The following is a 19,259-nucleotide window of genomic DNA, read 5'->3' as shown; positions in this document are numbered from 1 at the left end:
CTGTCCAACTGCATTTAATCAGTGTGAAAGATGAGACTGCGTTCAGAAAGTGTGTTATGGAGAGAAAATGAGCAATGAAACAAAGAGGAAAGCAGCACTTCCTAACCATTGCTGTTGCAGGGAGAAAGAAGGGTAGTTATCCCAAAGGAAGGGAAAATTGGTAAATGCTTTTTTGGGCAGTTCTTCGTAATGATGTTCTCTACCCAACACACATGTACATCATCATTTTCAGTATGTAGGAGCAGAGAAATCACACCCCAAGTTGCATGTATCAGCAGTAGTGCATGTTTGAGGTTGGTGTGTAACTAACAATTGCATGCAGGATGCGTCTTACATGCTATACTGACGTGTGATTGAATATTGAATTTCAGTGGAATACTGACCAGCTAGGATATTTGATTCCCACACAGTCTGAAAGACTAAGACTTTTTTTATACTTTAGTAGTTTCTGACATAGCCACTTACAGCCTTTGTTTGTGTTTTCCTGTAGATTAATACTATATATAATACTGAGGGAACATAAAATCTGATCATTTTTTTTTTATTAGGGGAAGGCGAAGAAAGAATATCGATATTAAAGCCAAAAATATGCAGCCATTGCACTGGTCACAAAATGTATTTTAATCTCTCTTTGTAGGAAGTGAAGGGTCAGAAAAACAAGCAGAGCACCAAAGCTATGCTCCTGTTAGGTATTTAGGAGAAAATGCAAAGACTACATGCAGTTTCTGGAAAGTATCAACTTGTGTTGTGGTTTAACAGTCTTGGTGTTTGCACTGACTGGGATACGAACTCTCCAGGGAAAAATTTGGTCTGCATCGGGCACCTTGTGAAGTCATACTTTATCAGCTTTTTTGTTAGTCCCCATCAGGCATACAGATGGTTTCAGTTGTGTCTGAGTTTGTCTGAAGAAAGCTGTAACATAAATCAATACCAGAAAACAAGGGAAAGCTCTTTACTTTTTCTCCTTTGTCATAGTTTTGCATGGACTAAAAACTAATACAATAAGGGAAAGAGTTTTAAACTCTTAAATGGGTTTTTTTTTAATAAGAAAGTTGCATGTTTTGAAGATGTGCAAACATTCCCCTGTAATTTGGGTATTTGGGAAGTCTGGAGAGATGTAGTAGCAGAATTGTGATTAATATTTAGCTTGGACCTGAGTGTCCCTGATTTATCTTCCTTAGACAGTGGATGTATGAGGGTTTTCTGCCTTTCTTGGCCCTTGCATTCCCCAAAGAAAATTTTTCTTCTTTGTATGCAGACACAAGCAAGGGTAGCCAGTAAGATTAGCAGGCAGATACCATGGGAAAGCTCTGGAGTTACTGCAGACCATCTGCTAGGAGTTATGTCCTGTCGTTTGTTGCAGGCTTGAGGAAGAGAAGGTTGGAATTAGCCTTTGAGTCTTACTGGGGTTTTGCTGGTTTTGGCATTTGCTTTAAAATTCTTGCTTGATAACAAATAGTGTTATCCTAGAAAAGTTCCTATCTGGTGCTTCAGTTCCAGGCTTGTAATGAAACCAGTAAATAAGTAACATTGCAGTCTCTTATCTCCTTTTCCTAACATTCATGGGATGTAGCTGCCAGCTATGTAAGAGCCTAAATGTAATGGTCAAAAATAACGTGGCAGGAACCCTTCGGTATCTTGGTGTAGCGCATGCTATTATATTCACTGTAGTTCAAACTCACAGCATATTTGTCTTCCTTTGTCTGTGTTGAGCATTGCAAGATAACCTCGCTAAATTGGAGTGTACTGGCTTGGTCCAAAATGACTGAATTCATAGAAGTTGCATACTAGCTGACATCTGGTATGAATGTTGCACTGAAGCAGCCTGAGCTATAGAAATACTCACGCGCAAAAAGCTGAAGTAGCCTGGAACACCATTGCTGTACGGAAGGAGAAAGAATTCCCAGGCTGTTTGCCTAAGTTGTATGGGACCTCTGGCACTGAGCAATCTTGGGAACTTTGCAACATTCTGATAGTAATTTTCATTTCATGTCAAAGCAGATGAAAATATCAAAGAGGGAAACTGAAGCTTAGGCAAAGTAATTCTAATGAAGCGTTTTGAAGAGGGGGAGGAAAAGCCCTCAGCTTGCATGCTTTTAATTCAAGTTTGTGTGTTTTCATTTGGAGAATCAGTAAAAATGTGAAAGTTGTGAGCCTGTGTGGATTTTCTAGAAAATAGTGAAGTATTTAGGCTTCTTATATGAAGAACCTCATGCTGATTTTGTATGGTGTGTCCTTAATGATTTTGTGACCTGCATGCATAAACTGAGTGGGGTGGGCAGTAAGCTCATCAAAAAAAGGACCTTTCTGCCTTGAATTCTCAAGGTAACAAAGCTCATGAGTGACTGTATTTAAGTAATATTGGGGTTTTGGTGCCTATTATCACCCATAAAATATATTCTGAAGCAACTGCTACTTCAGCTTTCAGGGTAAGGAGCAGTCTAGCAAGAAAAACCGCTTAAATCCTCCGCCCAGCACTGCCACAACCGGTGTGCTTTGAACATAGGCAGAGACAAGCAGAGTTAGAAATCAGTTCTAAAATGCCAGAACTGCCTGATTTTGAAATGGGCTCTTGATGTGAAAAGTCCCAGGAGCTTGCCTTCTCATCCAAAATACGACTCCTGCCAGGAATCCTAAATAGGTAACAGTGTGTGACGGATGGTTCGATAACGAGCATTCATCTGGCTTCTCCCCCTTGTTTTTCTCCTCGCAGTTGTCTGGTGGGTGCGAGCTGACGGTGGTAATCCACGACTTCACCGCCTGCAACAGTAATGAGCTGACAATCCGCCGTGGGCAGACAGTGGAGGTCCTGGAGAGGCCCCATGACAAGCCCGACTGGTGTCTGGTTCGAACCACAGATCGGTCCCCAGCTGCAGAAGGCCTGGTCCCCTGTGGGTCCCTCTGCATCGCTCACTCTCGCAGTAGTATGGAGATGGAGGGGATTTTTAACCACAAAGGTAAGAAATGATGGAAATGAAGTCTAGTAGTCAGCAACACAAGTTTGGGGTAATGGGGAGTACTGTGCAGATGGGAATTTTGGTGTTCTTACGCTGTTTTGGTTTCTAGTTTTTAATTCTTTAAAAAACAATGCCTTTAGTGACTTGCAGCCACACTGTCTATTCGAAACTAAGCAGTTGACAATTCTCAGTGTTAAGTGAAAATGGGGCTTAAGACGGGGAAGAGATATAAACAAATCATGTCTTGGTGAAGAGAGTTAGATATAATGTTAGATCAAGTTGCAATGATAGGAAAATCTGTACCTGTCGTGTGCTGAAAAAGGGAGGGAAGAAAATCTCCAGCATGCGTTATCAGTGGTTCCTGAGAAATCCTGCAGTAAGAAATTATGACAACATCAGGCTCAGAGCTAGTAAAGGGAAATGTACACATCCGTTTGCCCTGGCACAGGAATTGGCTATTTGGACTTACGTATTTTACTTAACTGAGTTTTCCAGAGTAGCAGTGGCACGCACATCCCTTTTTCCCAGAGCAGCTCTGAAATCTTACGTTGTTTTTTCAGATGTGTGAAAGAATGTACCCCTGAAGGGTGCAAGAAGAGTCTGATAATTTTTTGAAAGTTTTTAAGGTTTTGGTGTGCTGCAGCCCTCTGGATCTCTGTTACTAGTGAAAGTGCTTCCTTGCTTCACTTGAAACTACTTGAGTTCGCAGCCTATGAACAGAAAGCACTATGAATTAAAAAGGAACACCAGAAAAACAATTCATCAGGAGGCGTTTCATCACAAACTGGAGGAAAAGATGCATTTAGAAAAGCTGTTTATTGTGAGTAACAAGATTAACAGGAAAGTGGTGTTTGGGAAAACTTGGTCTCCAAAACTCAAACTACTGGTTTTGGAGAGTTTTCCATAAATATAACCACAATTTTTTCAATATTTCAGCCCATCCCAGCTATCACATGACAATTTTCCCCATTTTTTTTCAGACACTGTGTAAATATGCTTGGCTAAAAGAGGAGAGTGGTTGTGTTTCTTACATTAGGAGTATGCACAGCAGGAACTTCCCGAATGCACGGTGACTGAGGGGGAGTCTGAAAGATTGAGCTGTATAGTTGGAATACTTTTTCATCCTCTTGTGTCCTATAAGAATTTGGATAGCAAAAGTTTGCAGTTCTGATGGTAAAATTGGAAAACATAGTTGGGTATCACTGAAACATTTCTTCCTTTGGCTAGGGGTGAAATCATGGAAATGTCAAGAGGAATTATATTTTTTTAACAGCACAAAATTGATAAATCCAATTTCCTTTGGAGCTATGGGACTTCACCTTTGAATGCAGAGAATTTTATTTAGGAGAGGCAGATTGTAGTGGATAATATATGTTGTATGAAGATCGTTGAGCCTGTCAGACTCCTAAAGGACAGACAGAGTTTGTTTTATCTTTCAGAGGTTACTTCTGTTAATCAAACCAGCAGACAAAACCTGTATTGCTTTTTTTCCATTAGTGTGTGTTTGTGGAAAAAATGGGGCAGAGCATTGTAAAGTTGCTTTGTTTCTCTTTGACATGTTTCTTTGAAATAAAGAGCATTAATTAATTACATTAATCATGGAGACTGAAGAAGAAAAGGCCATTGCTAGAAGGATCGTGATTTGCAGGGTTGAATGCAGCCTTAGCAGTGACTTCTGTCCTTGCTTCTGCCACAGGCTTCCTGTGGGATGTAATGGCATGCTGTCTAAACCCCAGCTGATAAGAAGCAGCTGCTAATAGTTTATTCCCACATTACTGGGTGTCAGACTTTAGGAGCTGGATGTTTGATTTGTAAAGTTTTCGTGCCTGTGACTGAAGTAACTGTGAACTGTTGTGAACATGCAGACTATTATATAATTTTAAGTAATCTGGGGTGGGTGGAAGTGAAAAAAACCCTGACGAACTTTAGACAGGGTACTTGAAACCACTGGATACGTTTGACTTCAGTCTTTACGTCAACTTTCTATTGCTTGAATGAGGTTGATAATGTTCATTTCACAGAGGGACTACAAAAATTAAGCAAAATTAGTGGAGTGCTCTGATTTTATTTTTCCCCCCATAGTGAAAAGTACCTCAGACAATCCCACAAAGCAATTACTCATTCTCAAGTGCTGCATTTGATTAAAGATGTTTAAGGCATTGGGGAATATGCTAATCAGAAGAATGGAAAAATAATTAGATCTTCTCAGAGTTGTTCATTGTGGACATTGATTGAGGTATGAATTCCTAAAAAATAAAACAGAACACAACCCTCATAACAAAGAACAAGTTAATGACTTACATAATTTAAGGCAGACCATGTGCTTGAGTGGACAATTTTTAACTGTTGTATTTCCTAGATTTCTAGTACTTGATCCTGCAACTCAACTTTTTAATACAGATTTTTTTCTTTTTTTTTCCTTTTTTTTTGGCCATAGTTCAGTGAAACTTACAGAGTTTTTTAATGATTCAAGTAATTAGGATATTGCTCTCTATAATTTGTAAGTTTAAAAATGTATGTCATATGCGAGGCTCACAGTGTGAGCATCAGCTCTGACTAATTCTGTATAGTTCATGGGCTAAGCCACATGCAGTAGACACAAGTCTGGAATCTCTACGTATCTGACATCTCAAGCTGTTGTGAGAGTCTCAGGGAGAAAGGCTTTATGTAATTCCAAAGGAAAAAGGGAGGTGATCACCATCAGAAGTGGTGGGGGTGGCTGTTTGGATGCTGAGTGCTTAGCCTGTACAAATGGCTTGGGGAAGCAAAGAGTTTTGCCCTCCTTTTGGTATATCTGGACCCTACAAATTTCATCTTTTCAACAGTGTTTGTCAGTACCATTTGCTGTTTTGTCAGTACAGGTTGCAAAGCCACAGCATATCAGATGTGAGGTTCAAAGTTTTGAAATCACAGACCTCTTCTAATTTATAGCTGGTTCTTAAGTTGTGTGAAACCACATCTCATGAGTAGAGAAGTGTTGGGGGATATTTAATGCCTTTAATCTGAAATTATCATCCAAAGTAGGGTAACAAGAAAGATTATTAAAGCAGAAAGTGTGTTCAGTGGAGCCTACTTCTGATAGCTCATCTTGGTCATTCCTCGTCTGTCCGCATATTCTGTCAACCATGAAAGGTAATGTCATTTTATTCTAATGTTAGAAGACAGCCCCAGAAAATGACCCTCATCACTTGCCTGCAAGTGTATTACTTGTCCTCTAAGAATGTGTATTACTTTAAATATCTAACCAGTATTGGTGGTTAAAAAAATATATCATTTACACTATCTTCAATCTCTAAAATTTTATTGTAGTAAAGGTGACAAGTATTTTCCTAAGAGGATGGGGAAAGCATTACACAGAAAAAAGATATTCACTAGTGGATAGTCATTTAGGGGAAGGGTTGATTTCGAGTTCCAGACCTCTTGCTTGCTCTGCTTGATATCAGATCTAATTTTGTACATTATCTGGGTCATTTAATCAGTTTGATGTGCAGTTTAGAGATGAGTACATTTTAAAAAATCTGAATCCCTTTTATAACAGGGGAAAAAAGACAAACAAGTGGGTAGTGAAGAGGTTGAATAACAGTTGGTGCACTACAAAAAATAAATTACTAGCTTTGGAAGAACATGTTTTTCACAAGTAATACATAAGGCAACATTCTTTTTGCTATATATCCCCGCATGTTATTGGGTGTGGGGGAGAAAGAATGTTCCTGTTGGGTTTTTTGGTGCTTTTCCTTCTTTTAATAAGGGTTTCTTTTCATTCAGGGGTACATCTTTTTGCCATGTGCAGTTCTCTTTCCTTTGATTGCAGGGCATTTACGCAGCCACAGAGCTTTGGGTAAATATAGGGCAGGGGACAGGATTCAGTATAATGGAATTAAGCTTGTAAGCTCAGAAAAATCGGCAGGTATTTTAAATTGTTTATGAATATCTTGCTTGTTGAGACTGTAAGTTCACTGTCTTACCTGACTTTGAGTATTTCTGAAGTCTGAAGAATTTGTGGTAGTCCATCATATCCCTTCTGTAGATGCTGCTGTTTGGAGAGCTATAAAGGCTACAACATGCCTTTGCTCATGAAGTTTTTGGGACCACCTCTAGCTGATAATTTGTGTTACTATCTGTTTGGTTCAAAACTTTGCCACTGGGAACTTTTGTTTACCAAATAATTAAATTTGAATAATTAAAGTTGTTAAAATTTTATGAAATGCAGTGGCAGCAATGCTGGGGAAGGGCCTTGAGCTGAGGGAACTGGGGGTGTTTAGTCGGAAGAGGAGAAGGTGCAGGGGGTCCTTATTGCTCTCTACAACTACCTGAAAGGATGTTGTAGGTTGGTCTCCCAACTAATAAGTGACGGGACAAGAGGAAACAGCCTCAGGTTGCATCGGGGAAGGTTGAGACTGAATATGAAAAAAAAAAAGTCTTCACTGAAAGGGCTGTCAAGCATTGGAACAGGCTGCCCGGAGAAGGAGTGGAATCACCATCCCTGGAGGTATTTAGATGATGCGTAGTTGTGGTGTGTAGGTTTAGGGATGTACTTGGCAGTGCTGGGTTAACATTGGACTCGATCTTGAAAGTCTTCTAACCTAAACAGTTCTACAATTCTGTGTCTGCTTGTTTCATATATTCTTATAATCCAGTTATCTTGTGTAGGTCTATTCAGATCTGAAAGGTAAATGATGGCTTACTAACATGGTGACATACCACACGTCACTTCAGTACTGAATACTGGCTTTTGATTTCACTCTCAGGATACTGTCCTGACTGGTGCCATAAACAGAAAAATGTTATTTCAGCAGTATTTTTTTCTTCCAACTGCAGTATCTCTCAAGGATCTCCCATAATAAGGAGGATTTAATGGCTGACATTTTCCAAGACAAAGATTTACAAATTTGTTTAAAGAGCTGTGTAGTAAGCCCTTCTCTATACCTGCAAGATGGGAAGGAGTGGTACAGGGCAGGTATCACAGGTGTCAGAGCTCTTTTTGACCTTCTGTTCAGGAATTAAGAAAAAGAGAAATTGCAGGGGTGATCTAGAGATCTTTTTTCAGAAAAGACAAATATTTTATAGTTGAGACCACAGAACAGGATGAAAGAGAGCCTTGAATTTGTTACATTAAGTAAAATTGTTCTTGCCCAACTGGAGACCTTCTATTCAGAATATTGGTTTTAGGTGTAAGGGGACGTGGAGGAGAGTAAAGCTAAAATGTCTTGTGTATGATCAAGAGCTTTGAAAGTTATGATTGAGAAATTGAGTGTTCCCATGTTGAGTCCAAATATTTTACTTAGGAAGAGGATAGCAACAGCAGCAGAATTCAATCAAGTAAAATGGAAGTCCACTTTGAATAATTGAAGAAGGGCTCCCTGTTTGTAATGGAAGAAAAGAACAAGTTGGGCAGCAATTGTTTTTTTACAAACAGAGGGAGGCTGTAAAAGGGGAGGATTTGCTGTTTCGAGATTGCAAGCAAGTAAAGCATGGGCCATGTGTAAGGAAAAAGGATCCCCACCCATGGCTCAGAGCCAAAGTGCCTGTGGGACTGTCTGACAGCATTTGCAGCTGCAGGAAATGAGTTATAGTCCAGGCCAGCAGGGAAAGTAACTCCTAACAATGAGTAGGTAGGGTACTTGCTTTTCCTTGTTGCCCTGGGGCCACGTGGCAAAAGGTGGGGACTGTAGTTTCCAGGGCACCACAGAGAAAGCGAACTGCTTGTGCAACACAGCTGGACACAGTCACATGCAGAAGGTGGTACTGAGTAACATGTTGTAGTTGTGCAAGATATTAAATGTTTGTCTAAAAATTCTGTTTCTTGATGAATCAATTACCTCCTCATAAAATTTCCAAATAACAGGCTTCCCATCCAGATAACCAGCTAATAGAAAGCTTTATGAAGAGCTCATGGGAGGCAAAGCTGAGCAGTCAGTTGGATTTCACACTCTGCTCATCTAAATTAGCAAAAAAATTGTAAAAGCCATGCTGCAGTGTCAGTTCAACTTATTTATCAGGCAGATTTGAGCTTGAACAGAGGTGCACGCATTTTATTAGCTGAAGTTTACCTTAACCATTATCAGTTGTTCTGAAAGCCTAATAAATCATAAGTTACCATATAATCACAAATATTTTGCCAAAAAGCGTTGCTAGTTCTAACAGCAGCAAAGATAGCTTTAACTTAAGGGTTGTCTGTGTCGTTTTTCAGACATATTCTCATGCATTAGTCCAGGTAAATAAAATAGATTCAGTATAAAGTAAAACAAGAATTCTCTATCCTGACTTTCCCGCCTTGAGGTTTTACTTCAGTTTGCAGTTAAAAATGTGGTTTGAGCATAAGTAAACTTAAATAAAATGTCAGCACTTGACTGTGGTCTGTGGGATCATAATCTTTGCATTGAGCTTTATAGCCAAACTACATCAGATGGTCAGAGTTAATAGCCAAATTCTAATTCAGCATTGAATAAACAGTAAAGTCTGTATGAATTGCTTCCTTGGCATTGTGCAGTCCTAAACTAGATAAGGAGATTCAATGAATCTCACCATTTCAATTTCTGCAAGAGCTCTTTCTAAGCCAAGTTTACACGTGTTGCATACGATTGATTTATGCATAAACCTGCCTTTGACTCCTGCACTGTTCTTGTATCATAACCTAGCCCAGGAAGACCTGTCAGGTATGTCTGTATTTCCCATGCTGAGTCTATTTGTGGGCATAAGTACATGGTTAATTCATCTCTGGAATTTTTGTACATAGGAAATGAAAGCTTTTTGCCCTGCTTGGGAGCTCAGTATTACAGTTGACAGTAAAAAGAAATTTTATAGTACTGGCTTGAATGTACTTTTGGTCCCAGACAGCTGCCAAATACATTTCTCTTCTATATCGCAGTTGGAACGGAAATCAGTGTGTAAAATGTATCTGCTTCAGAACAGATGTATTTGCACAGCTGATCTTTGGGAGGTAGAAGGTGGATATAAACCAGCAATTCTGATGGCTTTAGATTTCCCGAGAGAGCTGTTATTTTGCTTGCAATTAGCCTTTCTCTGACAGCACTTTCTTTTTCTAACCAAGGCATTGAGGTAGAACAGAATACAAGCTAAATTAATATCCTACAAATGTTGCTCGTATGTTTCAACTGAAGAAAAACATCATGGAGCAGTGTTTATTTTCCTTAATTGTCCCTCTTCAGGTGCAACAAACTGTGGTAAAAGTTGTTTCAGTGTTTTCAGAATTACTTTTTGAGGGTGTCTTTGTTACCTATATTTTGCTTTGAATTAACTAAATCTTCAGAGCTGGTACTCCAGAGAGCATCTAAGAGCCACCCAAAGAATTTCTCTTCCATTTCAGTGCATTAAGTAGCTTGTCAGTGTGGTGATGGACAGGGAGAATGGAGATAGGAATGTTTATTTGGACAGGACAGAACTAGAGACATGGAGTTGTCATAGTTATGTGGTAACTGCCTTGCCCATGACAAAAGACAAGGAGCTATTGGTGTATTTCTTTTCTGCAGCTGGGATGGCTGTCCATTTCCGAGGACTATCTGGGTAATTTTACCTGATGCACTTTCCTTCTGGCACAGAATTGTGTAACATTGACAGAGTCCATAAGGTCTTCTGTTCTTTTTTCCAACTCTAGTTTTCTGGCATTTATGCTGTTGCAGCTTACGTTCTTAAACTTGGTAGGAGGAGGATTATTTATGTGTTTCGTGTCTAGTGGAGAGGAGAAAATTGTCGAGGAGCAGGCTAGATAGAGCCAATGTTCTTGTGCACCTTTCAGGACATCGTCACATTACATCACATCATCTGTCATCATCACTGCTTGCAGATGGAAGTAGCAGGATTTAGCATTCTACTGACTTCTCCAGTTCAGTTTTTATGAGGTGGCTGCTGAAAGTGCAGTCCCATTGACTTCACTTCTCCTGCAATCATATTGTAAAAATTAGTCTGTTATGCATGCTGTACTAGAAATGTTGCATCGCTTTTAATGCAACTTTATCAGAAGCTTTTTGACAGATGCACTAGATACCTCAAGTTTGTTTTCAAATAACTGCTTCATAATGCAATGTTTTGCCACTATTTTGGGTACATATTCAATGGGAAAAATTTATTCACAGAGAGGGTGATCAGGCATTGGAATAGGCTTCCCAGGGAAGTGGTGGAATCACCGTCCCTGCAAGTGTTAAAAAACTGTGTAGATGAGGCCCTCATTGGTCTAAAGTGAAAGCCCAGGCTATGGGATCCAGTGCTTACTCACTTCATCACTGTTAGAGTTTGCTGAGATTACAACCTTCAGAACTGGAGCAACTTATTACAAGTAATAGTATTCTACTACCTTCGTTTGCTGGTTTTGGAATAACACTGTCTTACTCTGTTACTGAATTTGTTGGGGTGATGATAAATGTTTACATTTCTGTAATGATTTTTATTTGAAAAAAATGTTTAATCTATTTTGACAGTTTCATCTTTCATGTAGGAACATTTTAGTGTTTTTATGATGCAAAATGCCATTCTAAATGGCAGAAGTGCAGAAGAAGATTGCATTGTTTTGTCAGATTGTGAGCTTTTGAAAGACAGTATTACTTTTTTGGAAAGTTTAAGTTTTCAAGAATACTGACCTTATATTGTCAGCAAGTGGCATGCATATTAGGATATCGAGTCTGGTTAGGTCTTTTTATGTGCTTCAGGAAGTTAACATTATTACCAATCTAAAATTTAACCTGGTCTGATACGCGGACATGACTTGTTAGGCAGTACTGAGCAGAGACAAAAGGAGGAACAGTCTTAGTGTAACCCTTTGTAACTAGCCAACATGCATTTGTACAATTTGAAGTTAGCAGAAGGGGAAAAAGAAAAGCGCTGTGGTCAGCCAGCATGTAACCTACACAGCTTGCAGAAGCAGTTCTTCCAGATGCATAGGTATGGAACTTCAGAATCAGTATTTCTTACAGGGAGCACATGTCCACTTTGAAAAGCATTTCTTTCATATCTAATGACGTAGTTTGGTTACTAGAATGGTTCGTTTTCCTTTTAAGTGACTTAAAAGAAACTAATTTTAAGTCAAGACCATAATTGAATATTCTGAACACTAGTTCTGAATATATTCTTAACCTTTCCTTTTGTCTTTGCATACATTTCCAGTTAGGATAATTAGCCAAGAGATCTATTTTTAAGAAAAGTCCCACCTCCTGTATGTTCAGTTACAACTGGTTAGGAGAATTAAACCTTGTTTTGACCAGATATTTTTTTTTCATGCCAGCAGGCTGATTTCTTTTTTCTTTGGAGTGTGAAGAGAAGAAAAAGAGCGTTTTAATTATGGTTGAGGAAACTACATCAGAAAATTCAAATGAAGAAAAAACAGGAAGGGTAATTTGGATAATAAAATTAATGTAAAAAATGAGTGTTTCTTCAATATGTCTCATTAGGACAGTAAGTACTTCTCTCTTGGAACACTTTTCGTGTTTTCTCCAATGTAGAGATGAGGCATGGCATGTTTCTTCTCCCCTCCCACCCTCTCTGAGTAGTGAATGTATGTGGAACAACATTCCTTACACTCATCCAAGAGATTTTGTTTGAATTATCTGAAGCTGGTTTGTTGTGGTTTTGCTGACAGTGGCTGGGATCCTTCAAACTGATTTGGCATGCTGCAGTGGTGACTGTGTCAAGTCAGAATTTTCCCAAAGCTTTTCCAGATAACAGACAGCCAGGGACAGTGAACATCTCATCCTTTCTTTGAAAGACCTCCTCATTCCTGTGAGTGGTGTACAGGCTCCAATTCCTTGGCAATGGCACAGAACAGTATTAAAAGCTCAAGAAAATAATAGCCAAATGACTAAGATGGGAGAGATTTTACAGTGTCATGCGCTTTTTGATATTCTTTCGTACTGTAGGCTTAAGCAACAGCTAGGGCATGTTCTGCAAAACTGGAGACAGGAAGGACTTATGTGACTGAAGAGCTGGATAAATTAATCGTTTCCCAATATTCTTAATTAAAGCCTGAGTGCTTCAGTGTCTTTCTGTCAGTTGCTCTTGACGAAATGCTTTACCCAAGATGCAGAAAGGAAGGTTATTAATCACCCAGCTGATTTTCTTTACTGTCAGTCAGAAAATAACTTTTCCCAGGTTTGCCAGCTAATTAGGTGACTGGCATGTTCTGATAGAGATGGTTGTTGATTGGGATTTTGGGTTATTTGTGGTTTTTTTGTTGTTGTTGTTGTTTTCTTTGTTTTGATTGAAACATCCCAGTATTGAAAGGAGTTCTTGGAAATCTCAAATTAAGGATGTTCACACAATTCATTGCAAAATACAGTTTCTGACCGATTCAATTTAAAGTGTCTCTGGCACCTGGCAGCACTGGTACCAAAGAACAGGAAACAGCGTGCTGAATATAAGTCCAAAGAACCACTGTTGTAATGATTCCGCTCCTTGCAGGCCGGCAGTGTTGTCTGTGAGACTGAGGAGCAGCAAGGCTCTTTTTTTGGGAACAGGATGATCTTTGTGTGTGGAGCTGAAGAAACTAGATCCTAGTGGTGCAGCTGTGCTCTGAGCATTTAAACTGTGGACACATTGTACACTGAGGAAAAGGCAAAGTCAGGCTCCTTTCACAGTTTTCATCATAGTGTAGGAGCTCACCTCAAAGATTCAACCTCATATTTATTGATTGATGTGTTTTTGCTGTTCTACAGTTTCTTGATTGTGTTAGAGTGTTCTGGTGTGAATGTCTGTGTTTGATGTGTCTAATCAGAGAGTCTAACTTGCCAAAGATAGGTTTTGTATGCAATGTCTGCCCAATTTATTTATTTATTTATGTCAGAAATGCCTATTGTAAATAGAATTCTGATTGGTTTGTGCAATCTTAATTTAGTTCAAGAATTTTAATAGTTCTGGATTTATGTCTGGTTTGGCTCCTATGTCTGGGTGGTCTTTGGTCCTGGAGTTCTGGAAAAGTCTGAAACTTCTCTCCCACATGCAGAAACATGATTCAAAATTTTAGGAACTATGCACTTCTAAGTGATGAGAGCATTTGTCTCACAGATCACTTCCAAAATGGTTTTAAAATCGTGACATTCAGATGCTGGCAGAACTCGGTAAAGAATTCACTCTTCTGTTAAGTTTCAACTATCTTGTATACAGTTCTCCACTCTTAAGATAAACAAGAATTTTTTAAATAACTGTAGTACTGATTTAAAATACATAAATTCCCTTTGTAAATGTAATGTCTGGAATACAAGGTGGAAGATTCTGGAGAAGACGACTGATTTAATTTTACTTGAGAACAGCAATTTTATTTAAGATTTATTTCATTAAATTTTAAGAATTTTAAAGCTGTTTTTTTTACTGCTATCATCTTTGAACATACCCCTTCTTCCCCACCCCTCCAAAAAAAACCTGATAGCTATTAAGGGGAAAAGGCTGGTTCCTTGTCTTCTTTCTTAGGCTCCGAGGAAACTCAAACTGAGTTCTTAAAAATGAAATTTCTAATTTTGTTAGCTTCCCTTTCTTGTTCTGCTTATTTTCTCCAAGATGGTATAAAATGTAATGGGGCCTTTCAGAGATTAAGTTGGAATACTGTTTATCCTTGTTCTAATATAAGTTGTTACTTCTATTACCATGCAGATCTCTTGGAGTATGATAAATGCAGTCGGTTTAACTCCAGTTGTCCTCTTAAACAAAAGAAGAGATGCGTATTTCTGTTCTTACATGCAAGACTAGTAATAGTACCTCAGATGAGGTAGCACTTCCAGTCGGAGGTTAATCCAGTGGCAAACAGAGATTGCAGATGTTGCAGTTAAGAGCTGGTACTTGTGAGAAGCTGATTCATTGGCTGTCAGTGGTAGAGACTTAATGAGCTGTTACTGCTGTGCCGGGTTAAACTGGCAAAATATTAATACCTTACAATGGTTTTGGCAGTCTGGCATTGTCCATCAATAAGCCCAGAAACTTACTTAATTGCAGAAAGCTCATCCCATTCCTTCACTGTAGTAATAGATATGGTGTTTAATTTCTGTATTTCATACAAAGTATGTGCTACCCTGCCTACTGAGGATGCACAGTGCTCTTCTAATAGTTGTTGTTGTTGTTGTTGGGGTTTTGGGTGTTTTTTAGTTTCTTTGTTTATTCACTGGGATGTAGTCTTTCTTACGAAATCTTGCCTTAAAAGTGAGAGCTCTTTTGCCTGGAATTTTAAATTCTTCGTGAAATGGCCATTAACAAAATTTTCAGCTGAACACTTACTTTGTCAGAGGTTTAAGTAACTGAGAAATGTCTTAAATTGCCAGGGGTCTGAAGGGCCTTTCATCAGTTCTTCGCTTTCAGAAATTAAGCTGAAATTATAAATTATTATATATATAATAAATTATAGATATATAAAATATATATATTATATAACAAGTATAGCCAAAAAAACATTTCTGCCTTTTGCAGGTAAGGTGAAAAAAGAAACAGTTAATTTTTACTCTTTAAAAAAAAAATACAAAACGCATTTTAAACGCTGTCAAATGGCATGGTGTATGAGCTTTTTTCTTTGCTAATTTGATCAGTTTGTTGTCCCATTGGACTGTGGTCTATGAATATTGAAGGAGCAGATGAAGGGGAGGAAATGGGGCAGCTCAGTGCTATTGTGCAACATGCCAGCAGTCCAACCTCTTCTGCACTGAGCTTGTGCTCTGTGCCCTGCTGTGGTTTTGCCTAAAGGTGTTCTCCATGTAAGCATATTTTTGCCTGCAGGAATAAGATTACCTGACTGGCTCGTCATTACTAATGATGAGTTCCTAGAAGAGCTTGTTAATGTGAGGAGCTGCAGGAAGAGCTGTATAGCAGAGGAGAGTTACTGTAGGATAAGGCTCTGGAATACAGAAAACCTGTTGGAGCTAAAGGACAAAGAGAGCTTTGTGGTACAGCCTGAAGTAAACCATAGAATGACATTAATAGGCTGCTTGTTTGGGCTTAAAATTACATATATAGATACAGGTCTCTGTTTCAGATGGAAATTGAGAAAGCTCCTGCATATTAAATTAAGAAACGTTGGGTTTGTGATGTAGAAGTCACCTCCATTTTGCTTATGCTTCAGTAGGAGAAGTTACTGGTCTGAGCTTTCTGTCTTGGACTGACCATAAGAAAGTTGTAGCTATTATTTCACTATATGCATTGATGTTTTTCAATCAAATTCTTATGTTATATCCACAGTCACTCTGAAGGACATTCGCGTGGAGTCTGCTGTCTCCACTCCAGTGTTCCTGTAGAGCAGTTGTTTATCACAATTGTATGCCTAGAAGACAACTGCATATCCATGATCCTTTCTTCTTAACCATGTAATGTGAAATTTTATTTATGTACTGGTTCATGTGGTTCTCTCTCTCCCACCACCTTGATTTACTTGTCAGATTTGTGTTCTGAGAAGAGAAGGGGCCAAAGCAAAACCTAAAAACTAGCAGTATTTGATTTCAGTAGGAGCGGGAGAACTTTTTGCAATAGCAAGCTGCAAATGATGTGGTTCCCAGAGCATTTAAAGTATCTTCCTGCAGATACTACTGGTTTTATAAAGTCAGTCTACATGCAGTTGAAAAGCAAAATAAAACCAACCCCAAAACAGTTTTATGTATTTTTTTTTGCTGTATTTTTGTCAGAAGTTTTCTTATGTATGGAAATCAGCTACACTGATAAAATGACTATATTTTCTTAAATTTTAGTTAAAAGATGTAAGAGTAACTACAGTGAGAATGGTTGGATGTTCTTTAGCACGCTCAATGTGCGTGGGAACTCTTGGGGAGCAGAGGAAAAGGATTGTTTCATTTATTTTTTTTTATTACTCAGCTAGAAACTAGAATCATTTTCAGATGTTCTACAATTTTGTGAAGGATAAACTAGCCTTAGTGGAAGTCTCACTGTAGGTGGCAACTATAAAGATCACTTATCCTGAAGAAAGAGGGGTTTTTCTGCTGTCCTTCCACCACCTCTGGAATTCAGTGTCATTTAAAAGTCGTCTTGGGTCAGCAGAAGAATGTTCAGGAATTGGAATTAATGGTCTCAGTGCAGGAGGCTGAGGGGGGAAGGTGATTTGGAATTTAGGGTGGCTTTCCTTAGAAACATGAAGAAAAGCAAAACCTCAGCCTCAGGTGGAGGGTGTGCAGAGCTCTTTAGTAGTGCAGACAGGGTAATGTGTGTGATTTGTGATAAGCGCTAATGATAAACCTTCTTTGACTCTTAGGACTCTATATGCTATGAGTTCCACATAAAATTCCTATTTATCCTTGCATTACATGTATTTGTTTGTTCTGTTATCATTGGCAACCCCCTCACTGCTGTGTATTCTTCCTGTTACATGCTTGTGTCTTTTACAGTATTGTTTGTTCAATCTCATTTTAAGGCCCTTTTTTCATGACAATATGATGAAAGCATTTCATTTCTGTTTTTACGGAAATTTAATCCTTGCTTTGGCTTCATATCTCTTTATCTAGTGAATGTAGCTTTTTGCATGTCCTTTAAAATCAGATGAGGTGCTGGGGGAAGAAACCAAACATCTTTTCTAGGTTTGTAAAACATTTAGCTAAAAAAAAGAACCCAGAAATGAATATTTATGGACAAATGCATGTGTGGCATGCTAGGTGAAGAATGCATAAATACAAAATAAAATGCACACTGTTTCAGTTTACTGAACAGGAAGATTGCTTGATGAACTAGAAATTTATTTTGCAGAATATAATCTTAGAGGTGAAAAGATCTGAAATGCAGTTTAAACCAGGGTGAGAGCTTCAACAAATTTATCAAAATATTTAGGTTGTTTTACTTCTCACAAACAAGGCTCAAGAGGAGATGAAGGTAAGGCATAATTTGTTGTTTGGTACAGATTTTGTCAAGGAAAATGGAAGTTCCAGGGCAAGCACTGAATGGTGTAGCTGACCAGAAAATGTCTGGCTTTTTTGTGTCTATGGCTTTAGCTAAAGAAATAAAAACTAACTATGCACTGCAAAATAAAAAAGAGGTGCTAAAGGCTGGTTTTCTGCATTCCAGTTATTGTAAAACTTAGTAGAAGTACTAGACTGCATCTTTTCTTAAGGCTGAGAGGAAGAATAGCTGGCTTGCAGTATTTTTTAAGATCATCTTGAGCCTCAATTAGGGTAGTTACGGTAGAGTGTAATCTGCTGCATCTGGCTATTCCCACATGTGAATTTAGACTGGAACTGTGCTCAGTGAGTCAGAGGAGAGCATCCCTAGAAGAGAGGAGCTGCTCTGACGGCAGGGCAGGGGGCTAAACCAGACTGAGAAGATAACAGCGACTTCCTCAATCTAATGGCATTGCTTGTAACCTTATCTGGGTGAACATCTTCAGGAGAAGCTGTAACACATCCCTGAGGTGTGGGCGAGTAGGTTATTCGTAAACTGTGGGTATTGGAACAGCTGACTCCTCACCATGCCAAACAGGATTAAACAGACTGACACCCTAGGATCGCTTCACTCAGTAAATCCTACCTGCTGCAGCAACGGGCAGCCGAGTGGCTGTAAATACTGGATCCTGGATTTAGGTACAAATATGTGCAATGGAGATATAATGGGCTGGGGGAGAAGGGTTGGTTGTTTAGAGGATGTTTTCAAATCACAGGAGTTTAGTAGGATGCATTCTTTTCTCGTCTCTCTGCCTTTACTTTCCTTCCCTCTGACCCCAGTCAAAAAATGCAGAGTGTGACAGAAAGGACTTGTGTGGGAAAGCGAGCAGTTATGGAATGAATCTGCTCTGCAAACTACTGGGATGCTGTACAGTAAGCTCTTTCAGAAAAAAAGCATGTAAAATGCATGTGGTACTTTATTTATATTTTTTTAGTTGAACTGTGGAAATGAAAACTGGTAACTTGCTGTGTGACATGTAATTAGTGGTAGTAATTTAAGAGTTTAGCAGAATTTTTTTTAGAATGCTGCTGCTAAACCAAAAAATCATGGATTGTTTAATATATGTGACATTTCTGTTAAAATTATTGTTGAGAAGTAATGTTTTCGGGAATAGAGCTTGGAAAGAAAGGGTGGCTGGGAAATAAATTGGTTTGTGTGAAATTTAGACACATTATTGATTATAAAACGTAATGTGGAGGAAAGCCATGCTGTTTCAGGCTCAACTGGAGGAGAACAGAGGTAACGGTAGGGATATTTGTGTTAAACCCAGTTATAGGTGGGTCTTCTCTTCTTCCTCCTTTGTAGTTTTAGCAAAAAACAATACTTGGCATTTGGACTGTTGCAGGACAAGTTTGAGTCTCATATGTAACAGTCTGAAATGTCTGCAGGACAAGACAGTGCTAACCTTCAGTGTCTGCAGCTGATGCACCTGTCAGGAAGTTG

The 19,259-nt window shown here is 38.8% G+C and overlaps 1 protein-coding gene across 3 annotated transcripts in view; it reads left to right on the top strand.

Moving 5' to 3' along the window:
* The window catches only part of TRIO (trio Rho guanine nucleotide exchange factor), a 237,234-nt gene that overhangs the window by 172,081 nt on the left and 45,894 nt on the right, over positions 1-19,259 (top strand). For 2 of the 3 annotated variants that reach the window (XM_057428883.1, XM_057428884.1), the window contains exon 34: positions 2,714-2,957. In XM_057428883.1, coding sequence (XP_057284866.1) covers positions 2,714-2,957 — 244 coding nt within the window. Of the gene's footprint in view, positions 1-2,713; positions 2,958-12,192; positions 12,306-19,259 lie in introns of those variants that run through there. The other variant, XM_057428885.1, reaches the window with a different exon arrangement.

This window comes from Pezoporus wallicus, unplaced genomic scaffold (assembly GCF_028554395.1).
Source record: "Pezoporus wallicus isolate ANWC-B61680 ecotype Strahan unplaced genomic scaffold, APGP_CSIRO_Pwel_v1 contig_6658, whole genome shotgun sequence".
NCBI lineage: Eukaryota > Metazoa > Chordata > Aves > Psittaciformes > Psittacidae > Pezoporus > Pezoporus wallicus.
The sequence above is the reverse complement of the archived record's forward strand: the minus strand, read 5'-3'. Positions and strand labels throughout refer to the sequence as shown.